At 46.4% G+C, this 18879-nt stretch overlaps 1 protein-coding gene across 2 annotated transcripts in view; it reads left to right on the forward strand.

Annotated features, from left to right (window-relative positions):
* The window catches only part of UACA (uveal autoantigen with coiled-coil domains and ankyrin repeats), a 64128-nt gene that overhangs the window by 43484 nt on the left and 1765 nt on the right, over positions 1-18879 (forward strand). For both annotated transcript variants that reach the window (XM_019503900.1, XM_019503901.1), the window contains exons 9-18: positions 657-694; positions 3185-3274; positions 4820-4927; positions 6460-6492; positions 7394-7492; positions 7712-7748; positions 9089-9141; positions 11229-13943; positions 15797-15949; positions 17246-17311. In XM_019503900.1, the coding sequence (XP_019359445.1) occupies positions 657-694; positions 3185-3274; positions 4820-4927; positions 6460-6492; positions 7394-7492; positions 7712-7748; positions 9089-9141; positions 11229-13943; positions 15797-15949; positions 17246-17311 (3392 nt within the window). The remainder of the gene's footprint in view (positions 1-656; positions 695-3184; positions 3275-4819; positions 4928-6459; positions 6493-7393; positions 7493-7711; positions 7749-9088; positions 9142-11228; positions 13944-15796; positions 15950-17245; positions 17312-18879) is intronic.

The following is an 18879-nucleotide window of genomic DNA, read 5'->3' on the forward strand; positions in this document are numbered from 1 at the left end:
ATTGAAACTATTTGGCTTTGGATGTCTGAATATTTTTTCAGGTTATCCTGAAATCAACGTGAGCGGGTAAATATGTGCAACAATATTACTAGGTTAATGTCTACTCTGTGGCATGAGTTTGAATGGAAGAGAGCCTGTGGACAGATGTGCTGTTTGAAGTGCTTGGAGTGCCAGTGAGCATGCAGATGCTGATGCTTGAAGCCCTTCACATGTGACCTTCAAAATCCAGGAGCCTTTTGCAAAACAGAATGCTACCCTATGTGTCCGCACCCTCCAGCGCAGTGCGACCGGGTTGCCTGGTCCTCTTGCCTTCCACCCTATCCTGCCACCTCTACCTGTAGTGGGTTGGGAAGAGAGTGGGGCAGAGGCTGAGCCAACGAGCGCTCTCCTCTGTGCTTGTCCTTGGGATCCTCTGGAGACAAGGAGGGATTCAGAGGTCCACGCTCTCCAGCCCCGTGGCTGGACACAACTGCTGCTGCATGCTCTTGTGGCCTCTGTAAAAAGCACTCCAGGTGTTGGAGGAGGTGGGAGGGTGCATGTCCAATGGACTTGAAGCACTTGAAATTGGAGCAGGATTTGGAGTGCTTCAGGTAGCATCTGTCCATGCCCAAAGATGACACCCATTCTTGTGTGGGTTTTTTTTGTCTTTTTTTTAGTGAGGGACCTCACGAAGAAAGGGCAGCCTGAACAGAAGGTAAGGCTTTTCTGTACCAAATCTCTGCTTTCCTTTGCTGATTATAGAAGAAGTTTATGCCTGTTACTGCTACTCCATTTTCTTCCTTGACAATGGTTCCATCTTTGGGAAGATAGGCACACCCATTCCTCTCTGCTCACTTCTGATGGTTTCATGGAGGAGGAAGCTGCTGGTAATATAATGCGGTTTAATATAGATTTAATATAATCTAGTAGATCTTGCCTGACTAATCTGGTCTCTTTTTATGACCAGGTTACAAAGCACTTGGACGCAGGAGTAGGGGTAGATATCATTTACTTAGACTTCAGGAAGGCCTTCGATACAGTATCCCACCCCGTACTGGTGAACAAGTTAAGAAGCTGTGACTTGGATGATTACACAGTCCAATGGGTGGCAAATTGGCTAGAGGGTCATGCCCAGAGAGTGGTGGTGGATGGGTCGGTGTCAGCCAAGAAGAGAGTGGGCAGTGGGGTCCCGCAGGGCTCGGTCCGTGGACCGATACTCTTCAATGTCTTCATCAGTGACTTGGACGAGGGAGTGAAGTGTACTCTGCCCAAGTTTGCAGGTGATACAAAACTATGGGGAGAAGTGGACACACCGGAGGGCAGGGAACTACTACAGACAGACCTGGACAGGTCGGGCAAATGGGCAGAAAACAATAGAATGCGATTTAACAAGGAGAAATGCAAAGTGATGCACCTAGGGAGGAAAAATGTCCAGCACACCTACTGCCTAGGAAATGACCTGCTTGGTAACATGGAAGTGGAAAGGGATCTCAGAGTCCTAGTGGACTTCAAGATGAACATGAGTCATCAGTGTGATGAAGCTAACAGCACTTTATCGTGCATCAGCAGATGCATGACAAACAGAGCCAAGGAGGTGATACTTTCCCTCTATCGGGCACTGGTCAGACCGCAGCTGGAGTACTGCGTCCAGTTCTGGGCGCCGCACTTCAAGAGGGATGTGGATAATCTGGAGAGGGTCCAGAGAAGGGCCACTCATGGTTAAGGGCTTGCAGGCCAAGCCCTACGAGGAGAAACTAGGGCACCTGGACCTCTTCAGCCTCTGCAAGAGAAGGTTGAGAGGTGACCTTGTGGCTGCCTATAAATTCATCATGGGAGCACAGAAGGGAATTGGTGAGGCTCTACTTACCAAGGAGCCCCTGGGGGTCGCAAGAAATAATGGCCATAAGCTAGCAGAGAGCAGATTTAGACTGGACATTAGCAGGAACTTCTTCACAGTTAGTGGCCAAGATCTGGAATGGGCTCCCAAGGGAGGTGGTGTTCTCCCCTACCCTGGGGGTCTTCAAGAGGAGGTTGGATGGGCATTCGGCTGGGGTCATCTGAACCCAGCACTCTTTCCTGCCCAGGGCAGGGGGTTGGACTTGATGATCTATTGAGGTCCCTTCCGACCCTAACATCTATGAATCTATAATACATTATTCAGAATGAGAGGGGACATCCAACATTGTTTGTCAGTAAAACCTCTTCTGTTGTCTGAGCTCTGTACAAGCTATTGCTGAGCATAGCAATGACTCTTGTCTGCCATTAGTGCGCTCTCACCAAGCTCATTGCTTTGTGGAGTAGGCTTGAGATGCTTTCTTGCCTACATGAAAGACAGAAATTTTATTCTGAAGGTATCTTGAGCAATATTTTCTCCAGGCCTTTATTATTCTTTATAAATTACCCTCTGTGGCTAATGCTGAAAAGCTTATCAGCATGTGACCCAAGTTCTCCAGGGGTTTTACCTTTCACTGAAATGCAGTGAGTGGTAACCCTGCTGAATAGCCTTGCCTACTGGCTGGGATGGAAAGGGAATTCATAAGCTAAATTGCTATACTTGCTAAAGCATTTATAAAGAGAGGTGGCTGCTTTTTCCCCCCCCTTGCTTGTCGTCTGCCATTTGGTCCAGTCACATCAAAGTCAATGTGAAACATTTCTGGATGGCTGGATGGCTATATCACACTGCAGAAATATTTTGCTGAATAATACTTCATGCTGGCAGGGGCTTGGTAGGTTCTTTTATTAAAACTGCTTGGTCCCTACAACAAAAAAATGATTTGTCTGTGTGTCTCGGGCACTTCAGTGCCGATTTCTCCTTTTGTACGATTTCCAAATTAGTCAGCCCTTCTGGCTGCTTTTCTGGTCTGTGGGTGCAGCAGTGAATCTGGACCTTGCTCTTTTTAAATAGGTGGCATGTTTGTTAGTTTGGGGGTTTTAAGTTTGACTCGCATCATGGTTTAACTCTGTTGCGATGGTGGCAAATGTTTGGACTGTGTGTTTTTCCCCCCCCACAAAATAAAATAAAATCCTCCCAGACGAAGAGTGAACTAACACTGCCCTCCTGTGGAATATATAATGAAGGTACGGTGGCAACTGAAGTTGGAAGGCAGTGCCTGCACAGCAGCTGCTCTGCCCAGAGGCGAGTGCTCTCGGCAACAGAACTAAGCCTTCCTCTGTTTAAATCCCCTATTTCACGCTGCCACAACAGGTCGCTAGCACGCCCCAGAAATGGAACCAGCAGCAGGCACAGGATGAAGTGAACTTCTGGCCGTATCAGAGGGAACACCTGACTATGCAGGTAAATCGGAAAGCTGTCTGCATTGCTGTCTAGGCTCACGAAGGATTGGCATTTGGTTGCCCATTGGCACATGAAATGCAACGTCTCGCTCACGAAGTCGGTCTGACTGTACTGACAGTACAGTCTAAACCCTTCACTGCAAAACGGTTGGTACAAAAGTGTTTAGAGTTATACATGCCTTCTGCCTCCATGGAAGAGGATGCTCATCCATTGAGTCAGACAGCCTGATGCTGAGAAATGATGTATGCCCCGCACTGAGCGTACTGTCGGGGAAGTGAGAGTTTCTGCTGTCTTGCAGGACGGGCTGTAGTAATAAATTGCTGGCTCAAGCATTGGAGTCATTCCCCATAGGCAACAAGTGCAATGTGTAAAGCCATCCTGCACACAAGTTCACCAGTCTCCGGTGTGACTGGTGAGCCAAGGTACTCATTTTTCTGGCAACAACAAGCAAACCTGATTATTTTTTTTTTTTTGAGCTGTTTCACCCTTTTGCATCCCACATGTGTGTATAGTGGGTGCTCGTAAAGCATGCTGGTCAGAGACCTAAATTAGCTAAACAACAGTTTTTGTCAGCGTGTTCAGCTATTGATAGATGGTAGTGTCATAGGCCGCTAACACTCATATGAACTTCCTTTGAGCACTTCCCTGAATGACTAACTTAGGGAAGATATATTTTTTAGGCGTCTTGCCAAAAAGAATGAATCAGCCCGTTATAATTGTGTCGGCTGATTGGCATTAATGTCCTCCTCATTAAGAGTTTCATTTACATTAAGGAAAACAGCCACTTCAAAACTGTGGCTGCTATTTTGAAACATGGTGGGTACTTAACAGAACGAGATAAGAGCAGTGGCCTTAAACGTGAGAACCTGACTGCAGTCTATCAACAGGGCTACTAAAGGGCACACCTTGTTATACTGCACATCAGGGAGGGAGTAGTAGCATTAATTATGAATTTTTTTCTTTTCTTGGTTTAAATTGAGCTCTTAATTTCATTGCATATTTTATATTGAGAATATGGCTTTTCAGTAATGGAGCAGATTGTTAAAAGTTCTAGTGGTGACTTCAGAAAGCGTGCATATGTCTGGATTTGACAGAGTGGTAGGCTAATGGAAAATAGAGTAGATGCACTTATGCTAGTTTTAAAATACATGGCTAAGGCTTCATCTGTGCCGCTCCAGACATGCTGAGTTAAAAGGCTATCATTATGTGTCATGCAGATGAAGAGGCTTTCACGTTACATCATTGACCGTGGTGGCTGGGTTTCAGACACTTTAGCACAAGTTATCTTGTACATGTTGACAGGCAGCGATTAAGAAACAGTTTTTGAAGTATCTGAGTATGGACAGGCAAAGATTACGGTAAGAACTGTGCAATGTATCTAGAGACAAGCTTTCAAAGTTGCTCTAAATCCTTTTATATGTAAACACTTTGGGATCAGATCTAGGTTGAGGCTACAAATATATTAGAGATCTTGTTAAATAAGAATAGATCTTTTGCCTGACTGTCCTAACACTTATGTTTGGACTTCCCTCTTCTTTATTTAAGGAACTGGAGACAGAAAATAAAGATTTGAAAGACAGATTGAGAGAAGTTCAGCAGGAACAGAGAATGCTACTAGACAGATTCAATGGACTTCAGCTACAGCTGAACGAGGTAAAAATAGCATCTGTGTAGTCTCATTGAAAAGCCATAATAATCCCCAGACTTCACAAGACCAGGTTCTGCATAAACCTCAGAAAAGGGTGGCTTTGCCTAGAGTTGTGCACTGCAAATTGTCAGCATTTTCACTTATAAAAGAAGCAAAAATGTATTGGCAGGTTGTTACTTTAAGTAAATTGGGTGTTCTGTTAGAGGGTCCTCTGCTTTGATAACCGTCTGTAAACTGAATGACTTTAATTAAAGGGAAAAAAATACAGCTCCAGACTTTGTTCGTCAAGCAGCATCAGAGTAACAAATACATCCTTTTCCGGAGGAGGAGAATGCTTTGTGCAAAGGACTGTCACTCTGATGTTTTCAAGGATTTTTCAGTACTCATTTTACTTACTCAGCTTACTGGGTGTGTCTACATGTGTTTTTTACATGAACCCAAACATAACGCACACTAGCCTAATGTGCATTAAGGTGATTTAGGCATGCGTCTACACGTGCACGTGCTAAGGTGCATTAGCGTGGGAGTGCGGACCGACTTAGGACTAAAGTTAGTCCCAAGTCGGTGGACACACAGTGCGTTAATGCGCATTAGTGTGTCTACATGGTCGCCAATGTGACTTAGCTATTCACGCATAAATTTGATACCTGCTTTATGCAGGTATCAAATTTAGGCTTGAATAGCCTAAAATTGCCATTTTAAGGCACATTAAGGGTGCACTCATGGAGATGCGTCCCCTTAATGTGCCTTAAATTGGGCTAATGCACATTAAATGTGCACGTGTAGATGCACCCAAAGTGTCATTTATCAAGCTGATAATGTAGATTCTTAGAACCATAGAAAATGAGGGTTGGAAGGGACGTCAGGAGGTTACATCTACTCCTACCCCCTGCTCCAAGCAGGACCAGCCCCAAATACATCATCCCAGCAAAGGCTTTGTCTAGTCTGATTTTAAACACCTCCAAGAATGGAGACTCCACCACCCCTCTGGGTAACCTGTTCCAGTGCTTCACCACCCTCCTAGTGAGAGAGTTTTTTCTAATATTCAACCTCAACTTCCCTTGTTGCAGCTCGAGCCCATTGATCCTTGTCCTGTCACCTGCCCCCACTGAGAACAGTCCAGCTCCATCCTCTGATACGTCTTGCATAGCAGACATTCCTACTGCTCAAAACCAATCTGACTAATGGCATTTTATGGTAGCTGTTAACACTTCCCAGTCAAAACTCTCTAGACTCTGTCGTGGTTACTGTTATAGCTCTAAGAACAAATTCTAACCTCATGCATGGCTATAGGTAGGGTTTTTGATATTAATGGTATCTTGCATTTTTACATGTGACTGTTGCTTGCTAATAACATTGATTGGTTGTGGGGTATTTCTAGGAAGGTGGATGATAGGAGGGACAGATTGGTATGGGGTTTAATTCTGACCTGGAAGGTGGCAATCACATTGTCACCTGCTTGCAAACCACTTACAAACTTATAATTGAAACGTGTTTGAACTTGCAATTGAAACATGGTCTCTTGTCTGCCTTATAGGAGCAAATGGTTGCTGATGATCTTGAAAATGAGGTAAGCGAATGTCACTCCCTTTCCTTGGTGATTACTAAACCCCTTGGTGAGGGGTTGTGAAGATCAGATTGGGTTGGGGCAGCAGCCATGGGCTCTGGGGAGGGGGCTGTGCAGGCAGTGGTCTGGGGGGGCCCAGCTGGGGCTGCCCAGCAAGAAAGGGCTCCTCTACCTTTCCTAGGAGCAAGCAGCAGAGCCACCTCCTTGCTCTCTGCCCTGGGCATTTGCCTGCCCGCATCCCCCTGCTCCCAGCTGTGGGCGAGGCTGGGGGGTCCTGTCTGGCCTGGCATGGACCCTGGTATCTGCTGCGCAGGCAGCACCTTGCTGGGCATGGCTATGGCAGTGGGAGCAGGATGGGGTGCATGGAGCCAGCTATCTCCCTCCTGGGGCTGTCCCGCCGCCCAGCTTGAACCCTGCACGTGACTGCTGGCGGCAGAAACAGCTTACCCGGGTGGATAGATGGGGGTCCATGTTGGGGCAGGCAGGCAGGAGCCTGCAACTCAGGGTGGGCAGGGAGCTCAACAACCACAACCTGGTAGCCAGCCCTTCGCAGCCCAGTAGCGGGCTGTGGTCCGGTGGTTGGGAACCTCTGCTCTAGACAATGAGCAGTGACTTTCAGGAAATCGGAGTTGTAATGCACATTGTTACTATCAGTGTTTTTTTGTTTGTTTGTTTGTTTTTTGTTTTTTTTGTTCTGCCATATCCATCTCCATGTGCTTCATACATGTACAGATGTTAGTATCGTAGCGAAGCGCATGGAATTGGGAAGTGAGGGGTTTTCAGCGTTAACCCTGGTGGATGTTTCTCCAGAATTTTCATTTTGGGGTTTTATTACATGTTTTGAGTACTTGTGGGCTGAGCTAGTGCCGAGTAACTGATCTTAAACCTGGAATTTTGTTTGCAGAAAGATGAGCTGAGGAGACTTCTGACAGCCAAGGAAAACCAACAGGAGGAGAGCTTAAGAACTATTGACACTCTGAAATCTAAGCTTAAGTACTATGAGGTATGTGAATTGAATTACAGGAAATGACATCTATTAGTAAATGTTGAAGCAATTGTAGTCAAACTCATAAATGTCTCGTCCCAGAAGTCATTACACGCTGCTTAAAATGGATCTGGAAATGAGTATCAACATTTCATCGTCTAGAGACAAGTAGAATGAAATGAATATTTATCTTACTTTAACCTAAATTACAGCAATCTTTTTTCCCCTTTGTCTCAGGGTGACTACATGGGGTCTGGAAGCAATTTTGGCAACAGTGAGTATATTTTATTTTCAGAACTGACCTTGTGGGTCATGCTATCTCAGAAAATCCAAGTGAAACTGTTGCTTTTTATTTCTGTTTACTTTCTTTTTTTCTTCCAGTCTTGTAGTCTTAGCTGTAGCTGCACTTAGTCAGTGGGTCATGCTGCCTTACTTCCAGGTTTAGGCTTTATATGAATCATGTACCTGTCTTGGATGGATATACAAAATTACCATATTTACTTGAATTTAAGACAAGGCTATTTTTCCACATTCAGCATGCGGGGGGGGGGACCTCTCTTGGTTTCAAGGGTGGGGAAGCGGCTGTTGTGGTTACAGCTCTAGTCCTGTCCCAGGGTCAGAGTCAGAGCCATAGCTACTGCCAGCCCCACCACCACATGCTTCCTTGATGCTGCTTTCCCCATTGCAATGGTGGGAAGGGATGGATTTCAAGAAAACCTTCCAATAATTAGATTCTAGGCATGGTAAATTATAACATATTTATAAGTTTTCTGTATATGGTATCTAATTATTGGGGGTCATCTTGAATTCATAGTTGCCTTGGATTCCAGTAAATGTGGTAATAAGATGGAGGGATGGGGGTGGGGAAACGCATGCACATGCATATGCCTACATACAAGTAGAGATGGTCTCATGTAGCAGTTGTTCTCCGAAAGGAAATGGCAGCTATATTCTGAAAAGAGAGGGAAATTTTAGTAGCTTGCATGATGGCATTAGTAAGACCACACAACTCACTGGCCATGTTCAAGAAATGCTCGTTCAGATGAATGGGAGCAGAGAAGGGCTGCTAGGATGATCAGGGGACCCCATCCTGCCAGAGGAGAAAAGATGTGGCTGCTTTAGCTGAGCCAAAACAAGGCTGAGAGAGGATAGGTATCAGGTAAACAGCAGGTAGGGAGAAATCCATTTAAGTTAAATGGCACATGAATAAATAGGTATAAATTGGTCATGGGTGTAGAACTGTAGGGAAGTAGGGCTGGAAGGGACCTCGCAAGGGCACCTTGTCCAGCCCCTTGCTCACGTGGGTTCAGTTATCATTGTGATTTCTTAGACTGGTTCAGGGAGTGGATTTTCTCTCGCCTCTGATCCATGTGGGTTACCTTCTTTGGTGCCAGGGTTTTATATTTTCCAATGGGTGTTGTGTTCAGAATAGCTCAATGGTTGTTTTGACATTGAGCACTTGCATGCATCAACCTAATCCCTAATGTAACTCCATTAACAGGCTAGAATTCTACCCCAGGGTGAAGTTCAGCTTTCTTACTCCTATTTTGCTATTTTTAAGTTAATAAAGTACCTTTTTTTTTCTCCCTCCCTGCCTCCTTTTTGGTGAACTAGGGAAGGAAGATATGCTGCATAAACAGGGTCAAGTATTTGCTGCAGAATCACAGGTAACGTTTACTTTTTGAGACCCTATTAACACATTTATTTGGCTAATATTTGTGACACATCTGCAAATTCCTAGCAGTGCTGTGCTGGAAGCAGGCGCAGTTGTAATACAGAACTGTGGATACAGGAGTGAGCTACGAGACTCCAACTTCTCTGCGTTAATTTTACGACTGCTGATGCCCTCTAGAGTAACTGTGCTGGCATAGCTCGTTAAGCCTTGGCTTCTACCGTTTTAAGAGCCGGGTTTGTTTTTTTCCCCAGCTTTATACCAGTATAGGAGGCAGTTCCGTCCCATTGAAGTACAACCAGTTGCCTTTTTTTTCTTTTTCCTAAAGTTGGTGTGTTAAATTGAGCGGAAGTGGAAGTTAATTTATTGTAAATTAAATTCCAGGGAAAACCAGTTCTTCTGGGGTTTGTTCTTCATCCTTTGGCAATCCCTCGCAGTCGAGGATGATTGTCTTCCATGATTGTCTTCCATGATTGTCTCATCTGTGTGTGTCAGATGGTCCACAGGTGGCGGTTGGTGGAATGACCCTCAGGGAAGGTTAGCTGCGAAACGAGCAGGGGTAACTCTGCCAAATAAGCAGTCACAGAGCAAGCAGTGACAGCACCACCGGTGTGTGGTGAGGACCACAGATGGCAATGGTTTCCCTCCTGAAAAGCCACATATGTCCTTTGATGGTGCTGTGGCATGGCAAATACAGGTTGCCACTATCATAAGCCTGCCCAGCTCCCAGTCATGGATCTACAAGTCCTCAACGGTGGAGCAGGTGGAAGAAGATGTTAGAATCTCAATGGTTGTGAAGGTAGATGAAGGATACAGCAGAACAAGATCCCCAGTTGTCTTTGCCTCCTTGCTACTGGGTGAGGGTCCTGTTGTGTCAAGAGCCGTGTGGAAGCAGATGTGCAGCAGCTTCTGGGGTTCATACTGGCTGATAGCAGCGTCCGATGGGGAGTCCTTCCCTGGTTCTTCAAGGAAGCGTGATCAGCCCCGAGATGACACGTGCAAGAACATTTCCCACATACTTGAAATGCTTCCTTTTTATATTTTCAAAGCATAGTTTGGAGCAGTGGCTCCAAGGAGACCTGCATTGCTGGATAAATACATGCTTCATTTCTACTTAGTAATTTTTCAGCCCAACAAATTAATTTAGGGAATGATCATAATTCCGTTTTTAAATAGACGATTAGCATTGGCTCTGCTGAAGGCCAAAGCAGTGCTCGGGGGACTGGAATAGATAGACCGTGGCTTGTCCTTTAATATGACTGCAGTTGATATTGTTAGACTAACCTGAGCATTGTAGCAAAGCTGCGTGGCCCCAGCCAGGCAGCATCCCATCACAAGGTGGGCAGGGATGATAAATTGCTGCCTCTGTACCAAGTAAAGTCACCTGTAAGCAAAATGTGCTAGGCTGATAGGGGCTAGATGTTTCTATTCAGTGGCTTCTGTTTGGCCTGGGTGACAGTGACATGTAGGTGTTCTCATTCCCATAATTGCCATCACAATTTGCACTGAATTGGGACCTTTTTCAGCCTCATCAGAGGCTTGGACATGCCGGGGTAGAAACAGAGGTACCTTTTTTTCCAAGGAGTCCCTTGACTGGACAATGGAAGGAAAAATGACAATTTTTTGCTCCTAGTTACTAGGCTTTCCAAGTACAAAATGCAGTTGCTTATTTGTCCTATTCCAAGGCGATTGTTCTTATGCCTTTCATAAGTGCTGGTGTGCATTTAAAAATTTGCTAATAAGCAGTTAGAAAATAATAGCTTGCTTTAGGAATTGAACCACTAATTGTCATCAGCTAAAGCAAAAAAGTGTGCGTATGCTGGAGCTATGCTTAGCAAATCTTACTGGGGTGGGGGGAAGATGTATTTTTGGTTCCTGGCTTAAATTATCCACATTATCCCCCCCTGCTTATAATATAAATTGCTTTTGTAAAAGTGGGGCTCATGAGGGTGAAGATGTTGGGTTTTGGAGTGCTGTATGGACAATTAGAGGGAATAGTGTGATTTTTTTTTTTTCTCTTCTTTTTTTAAATGAGCAAAGCAGTTTAAGCATATGTCTCTTTCTGTGCCTATTAATTTGCAGACTAGGTCTATGCTGAGGCCACTGGAGCTTTCCCTCCCCAACCAATCCTTCACATCTGAGAACGAACTTCTAAGGAGAGAGCTCGACAACTTGAGAGCTGCCTATGGTGCCGCAAAAGAAGAAACGAGCAGACTTCAGCGAGAGCTGTCTCATAAGGCAGCTGAATGCAGAGCGTTGGCACTGGAATATGAGAGAACCAAAGTGGAATCGGACGGGCAGATAAAGCAGTTGGAGGATGCTCTGAAAGACGTGCAGAAGCGAATGTTTGACTCGGAAGGCAAAGTCAAGCAAATGCAAACCCACTTCCTTGTGCTGAAGGATCACTTGACTAACGAAGCCGCTACAGGAAACAGTAAGCTAGTAGAAGAGCTGAAGGATCAGGTGAAAGACATGAAAGCAAAATACGAAGGAGCCTCTGCAGAAGTAGGCAAGCTAAGGAACCAGATCAAGCAGAACGAGCTGCTGGTTGCAGAGTTCAGGCGAGATGAAGGAAGGCTGGTGGAGGAAAACAAGAGGATGCAGAAGGAGCTTGGTAAGTTTGAGATGGAGCAAGAGAAGAGAGCGAGGAACGTCCTGGAGGCCGAAGGGCAGCTCAAAGACATGGCTGCAAAGCTAGCCCTCTCCGTGCCTGCTGAGAAGTTCGAGGCGATGAAGAGTTCATTATCAAACGAAGTGAACGAGAAGGCGAAGAAGTTAGCAGAGATGGAAAGAGAGAGTGGAAAGCTGCAGGCAGAATTTTGGCTTTTAAAGAGAGACCTTGAGAGTCAGAAAGTGAAATTGGTTCAGCATGTGAAGCTGGAGGAACATGAACAAATGAGACGCAGTCTCGAGCAAAAAAACGAGGAACTTGGGAAGACCGTTTCTGAAGCGATGTCAAAGAATCAGTCTCTGCAGAAGGAAATGGAGAAGGTTCACGTGGACAACAAGCTGCTGAAGCAGCAACTACAAGCACTAAAAGCGGAGGTTAAAAGCCAATACGTGCCATTAAAACTGATGGAAGAGGTGAAAAGAGCCAACGAAGTGACCATGGGTGATCTGACCAAGAAACTTTCTGAAGTCACGCAGAAGTATATTGAGAACAAAGCAGAAGCAGAGAAGTTGCTGGCAGAAAAGACCAGCTTAAGTCAGAATGTAAGTCACTTTCAGGCTGTGTACCTGTCCCCAGAACAACATGAGAAAGAAACAGCAGCCTTGAAATCCAGCCTGGCTGAAGTGAAGAGGCAGCTTGCCGAGGCTGTTCAAAAATGTGACGGCGAGCAAGTGAAAGCATGCAAGCTGGCATCAGAAAACACAGCTCTGAAAGATGCCATGAGGGATCAGTATGTACCAGTCGCAACGCATGAAGAGATTAAAACAATCCTGAACAGCACGTTGGAAAAGACAACCAGGGACCTGTCAGATCTCGAGGGAAAAACCGAAGAGCTAAAGCAAGAATTTGTGAGAGTCAATGAAGAGAATGGAACTTTGAAAAACAAGATGAAACTCCTGCAAACCCAAATCCAGACAGAATACATCAGTGGAAAAGATCACGAGCGTCAGGTGTCTGGCTTGAATGAAAGCCTGCTCGAGCTTCAGGAAAGCAATGCTGAGCTGATGGCTAAATATAAGAGAGGCCAAGAGGAGATCTTACAGTTGCATGCAGAAATTGAAGCCCAGAAGAAAGAACTCGACACAATCCAAGAATGCATCAAGTCCAAATATGCTCCGCTCTCCTATTTTGAGGAGAAAGAGCAAAACTTTGAAGCTGCGGTGAAAGAGCTGAAAGAGCAGTTGCTAGACCAGACGCAGAAGTGCCAAGAAAGTGAGGAGGAGACCAGAAGGTGTAAAGAGGAGAATGAAAAGTTAAGGAGTGAGTTTTTGTCCATACAAAATGACCTGCAACAGAACTATGTTCTGGCTGAGAAATCCCATGAAATGGAAAAAATGTTCACCGCCAGAATGGAAGAGCTGAACAAGCAGCTGAGAGACTTGCTGAAAAAATACACTGATGTAAAGCAGGAGAAGGACAAGCTGCAAGAGGAGAGCATGAAGCAGATCTCAGAAGCTCGTGCCATGCAAAGTCGTCTGCAGGGCCAGTACATTCCAGTGAAGGAGTTTGAAAGCTTGAAGGAGAGTCTTGGCCGTGCAGTTGAGGATCTGAAAGAAGACCTTGGTAGAAAGAAGGCAAGTTATGACAGAGAGGTGCAGAAAGTAGCCAAACTGCAGCAGGAGTTAGCAGATCTAAAGAATTCCTCAATACCTTTGGTAGACCACACGCAGGTAAAGGAAGTGTTGGAACGAGAAATCTTAGCAATCAAAATGACTTTGAAAGAAAAGGAGGAGGAGAACCAAGGAAAAAGCGAGGAACTCTCGAAACTCCGGTTGGAGATCCAGAGTGCTAAGCAAGCCTTAACAGACCTGGAGAGCAAAGAAGTAGTAGATATGTCAGAGTATAAATCCATGAGAAGTGCTCTAGAGACCCAGATTGCCAACGTGACTGAAAACTTGGCCAGCTTAACTAAGAAATATGAGGAAGCATGTGAAGAAGCCTTGCAAGCCAAGAAGAGTGAGCTGTCTTTGAAAGACGAAAAAGAATTGCTTCAATCCCGGAGTTCCAGCATAGAGCAAGAAATCAAGGACCAGAAAGAGAGATGCGATAAGTCTTTGACGACCATTATTGACTTGCAGAAGAGAATACAGGAATCTGCAAAGCAAGTGGAAGCAAAAGATAACAAGGTAGGCAGGAGGTGTGAAGTGCTGGATGGAAATCTGATGGGCTTTGTCTAGAGCACGAGGGCCACACGTTCAAATGTAGCTACCCAAGTACCAAAACATGTTTTGGGCATCTACATTTGGACCGTATTTGCAAAGCTGGGGACTTTGGACTAGGTATTTCATAGAATCGTAGAAAATTAGTGTGGGAAGGGACCTCAGGAGGTCACATCTAGTCCAAACCCCTGCTCCAAGCAGGACCAGCCCCACCTACATCATCCCAGCCACGGCTTTGTCCAGCTGTGTCTTGACCACCTCCAAGGATGGAGACTCCACCACCACTCTGCATAATCTGTTCCAGTGCTTCACCACCCTCCTAATGAGAGTTTTTCCTGATATCCAACCTTAACTTTTCTTGCTGCAGCTTGAGCCCATTGCTCCTTGTCCTGTCATCTGCCCCCACTGAGGACAGCCCAGCTCCATCCTCTTTGCAGCCCCCCTGCAGGGAGTTGAAGGCTGCTATTCAATCCCCCCGGGTGCATCCGGATGAGCTCAGACATAGTTTCCCAGGGATAAGTATCAGCGGCACACCTTGTACCGCTCCTGCTTGTCCCTGGGAAACACCCATGCCACACAAGCCCAGACACGTGGCAGGTTACCTTTGCTGGGGTAGGGGAGGCAGGGGCCAGCAACCATGCTTACCTGAGGTCCTGGGAGGCCTCGTGGGGCTGCAGCCATGCAGCTGGAGCATGGCTGTGACCAGCCAGGTTCTGGTTTTGGGTGGCACACACTGCTGCCACATGTGCCATCCCACTCTTTTTGGCATGTGTTTGTTTTTGTTTTGTTTTGTTTTGTTTTTTTTGACCCCAGGATGTCCTGGGGTCAACCCCTCCTGTGCTGCAAGGTAGTAGTGCGGGGAATGCCTGCATGCACAGTGTGTGTGATGGGTTTGCGGCGCCACATAGCGCACATCCACGCTTGTCTAGACATAGCCTCTCCATCTTCTGTTTTCTAGACTAAATAAGCCCAGTTCCCTCAGCCTCTTATAAGTCATTTCGAGTCCTGTCTAATTTCTCAAACACTTTAAATTTGTGCTTAACTTAAAATGATTCGTAACAGAGACCTAGTCAACTACTTCAAGTTTTCAGTGTCAATTTGGTGCCATATTCACACTGCAGGAGCATCAGGTACCTTTCCCCAGCATTTCTTTAATCTGGTAAAATTGCACTTGTTTCATGACTTCTGGTTCCTTTTGGGCATGGCCTTGGCATTCTGGCACTGCTGCTTGCCAGTTGCCAAAAGATACTGGCAGCTGATGTGCAATGTCTGACCCTCTTTAAAAACGCGTTATAAAGTGGAAAGCTGTGTTAAAGAACAGGTTAGGTTGGAAGAGCATGGTACTAACTTCACCTGCCTGTATCTTTCAACATCGGTTCATGCTCTCCAGACAAATGGATATTGCATCTCTTGCTGGTGCCTAGAGCTGCAGTTAAATGTGTACTCCGTGCTCTCCTCCCTGGAACGTGGTTTGGTATATGCTTCAAGAAGCAAATTTCCCTACGGGTTGCCCCCTTATGAGCACTGCTGCACCTGCCGTGAGACCTAGGGGCTGATTTCCCTTGGAAATCTGGGCCTGAGCAGCCCCAGGGTCTGAACTGCTGAAGTTTAAGCTCTGTGGTCCAGATTTTAAGGTTTTCCCCATCTTGGGAAGCAAAGACCAAAGCAACAGAAGCACATGACTTGTATTCAAAGCATCTAGATTGCTTTCTCATGGTAAACCTAGTATGGGCTGCCTTTAAAAGTCAAATGATGCCTCCACCTGCTGGTGTTAGCCTTTTCGTGACCCTGAAAACTAATATTCGTGGCTTCTTTTCAAGATAACGGAGCTGCTAAATGATGTGGAGCGGCTGAAGCAGGCTCTGAATGGCCTGTCTCAGCTCACGTACACCAGCGGAGTATCTTCAAAGAGGCAGAACCAGCAGGTAGAAACGCTCCAGCACCAAGTGAAAACCCTGCAGCAGCAGCTGGCTGTAAGTCACGTGAAACGTAGCTCTGGAGTCCGCTAGCGAGGCGCAGCTTTGGCCATATGTGGTGCAATGTGTGTGTGTGGTCGTGGGTATGGGCTGGAAGTTTTGGTTCTCCTGAGGCAGGGGGACTCAACCTCTGTCCTGAAATTTTGGCGGTACCAACTCTTGCTTCCCTGCTGCCAAATTTTGGGGCGCGTAGGGAGCTTTGTGGGTCAGATAGCATGCTACACAGGTGTGCCTTGGGGCCTGATCTGGGCACACAAGGGCTGACTAGAGGTAGCGTGGGCCTGATTCCTGCAGCTCAGGGCTGAGAAAGCAGTTTATGAACATGCACAGAGCTCTGGAAGACGGCGTGAGGCCTGATCCGGCCCGTGGAGCATCCCAGAGCGGCTCTGGCCCATGTCAGTAAAAGGCTGACTGCCCCCGTCTGAAAGAAAGGAACGGCATTGTTTGAACTTGCTTTTTCTGTGAATGACTGTCTTGGGAGAGACCCCTTGCATTTGCTCCCTTGTCCCCACGTGGAATTTGCAGCGTTTTTCAAGAGAGCATGTCCAGGGGAAGCATATGGGGAAAAATGATTAATCGAGGCTGAGACCCTTTGCTCTTACCACGTCCTCCCATTAGTATCCTCCAAAAATAATGAATGATCCCTGAATGCAACTGCTGCAGTAATTCCTGACAAACAGTTGCCCATGGTGCTTTCTGAAACACCTAGAGGTAGTTCCTGCCCTGGGGATTTGCTGATTTAATGTCTCACACCTGCAAATACTTTTGAGCCTGTTGCTTACCTCTGTGAACAGTCGAACTCGAGTGGAGCTATTTGTTGTAGCAAATGCCCAGGCAAACCACGTCCCCCCCCCCCATGTTGGTCATCCTGCTTGTTTTGTGGAACTGCTCGTGGGAAAAATCACTCGTCGCCCATGTGACTCACCTGCATAAATCTGCACAGAACTGGGCCAGGTTCTCAGTGGCAGGATTGATGCTTACAGTGAGGAAATGAGCTTGGGGCTCCCACACAGAGCCAGCACCTGGACACGATACTGAATCAGCACATCTTTTTCCGATTAGGCTTGGTTCCAGGCAAAACACTTTGTCAAGATGAAAGCAATGGTGTAAGCCTCTGTCATTCGGGTAATGGCAGGGGGAGGGGAGTGCAGCCATTGGGAACACTAATCTTGAAATTTCAAATTAACCCACGCTGATGCCAGCAAAGTCAGGCCAGTTATGCGAAGAAGGGACATTGGAAATGCACGCAACTCATTTGTCTCTTCTGTCGCCCTCTCCATCTTCTATCTACAGGATGCTAAAAGACAGCACCAAGAGGTGATTGCAGTTTATCGGACCCATCTTCTCAGTGCTGTGCAGGTGTGTGAGCTGGTCTGACACGTTTGAGTCCAGCCCTTTTCCCCACCCCCACCCCCACCCCCAAAGAATTCTCTATTTAAAGCCTGTCTACACAATGATTAATGCCTCGCATTAGAGCCTCCAGTCTGCCTTTTTAAAAATTACAGGCAAGACAACACCCCTCCCTTTTATCACCAGAAGGAAAGTGAGAAGCAAAACAGCAGGTTTAAATTTAGTGTCGTCTTAATCTGCTTTTCACTTCTTGGAGGCAGCTTGATATAATATACAGGGGTGACCCAGTTTGAAGTTGTGGTCTCTGATGACGATGGAAGTCTGTTAACATACGCAACATCCCAAATATTTCTGGAAAGGAGTTAACTTGAAAGCTTCCAACATTCACTTTTCTTGAATGGGAAATGCAAGTTTATGCAGAGAGAAGCATGCTTTCCCTGGGGGTACTCACTGAGCACACTAATAGGATTTGCCTAAGAAGGTTAATAAGGTATGAAGTTTCAGACCCTCAAATATAAAATTATAGAATCGTAGAAAACTTGGTTTGGAAGAGACCTCAGGAGGTCACATCTAGTCTAACCCCTGCTCCAAGCAGGACCAGCTCCAACTACATCATCCCAGACAAGGCTTTGTCTAGCCAGGTCTTAAACACCTCCAACAATGGAGAGTCCACCACCTCTCTGGGTAACCTGGTCCAGTGCTTTAACCCTCCTAATGAGGGAGTTTTTCCTAATATCCAACCTCAACTTCCCTTGCTGCAACTTGAGCCCATTGCTCCTTGTCCTGTCATCTGCCCCCACTGAGACCAGCCCAGCTCCATCCTCTTTGCAACCCTCCTGCAAGGAGCTGAAGGCTGCTATGCAATCCCCCCTCGGTCTTCTCATCTGCAGACTACATCAGCCCAGTTCCCTCAGCCTCTCCTCACCAGTCATGTACCCCAGTCCCCAACCCTTTCCACTGGACTCTCCAATGTGTCCATATCCTTTCTGTGGTGGGGGGCCCACAGCTGGACACAGCACTCCCCAGTGCTGAATGGAGGGGAAGAATCACTGCCCTCCATCTGCTGGCAGCACTGCTCCTGATGCAGCCCAGGATGCCATCTGCCTTCTTGGAAACAAGGGCACACTGCTTGCTCGTATTCAGCTTAAATCTATATGGGTCACTGAGAGCAAGGGACTGTCAAACTACGGGAAACCCGTAGGATGTTTGGAGGGTGAATAGCAGCTCCTCTGAATAGGCACGGGGTTTCTAAATGGGAAGTTTTCTAGCTCTCCAGCTCTGTTGTAGCCAATAGGTTACATTTGGCAACTCCTCGTCCCATCGGCGGTGACTTAACAATGCAAAGATTGCATATTTGGTTTGGGAGGGCAGGAGCCTCTTGTTGCTGGAAGGTAGCAAATGTGGTCCCCATTTTCAAGAAGGGGAAGAGGGAGGACCCGGGTAACTATAGGCCCGTCAGTCTTACCTCAATCCTGGGGAAACTCTTTGAGAAGATCATCAAGGAGCACATTTGTGATGGGCCGGCATCAGAAATGATGCTCAGGGGCAATCAGCATGGATTTATTAGGGGGAGATCA

Source organism: Gavialis gangeticus, unplaced genomic scaffold (genome assembly GCF_001723915.1).
Source record: "Gavialis gangeticus isolate Ggan-Ray unplaced genomic scaffold, GavGan_comp1, whole genome shotgun sequence".
Classification (NCBI taxonomy): Eukaryota; Metazoa; Chordata; order Crocodylia; family Gavialidae; genus Gavialis; species Gavialis gangeticus.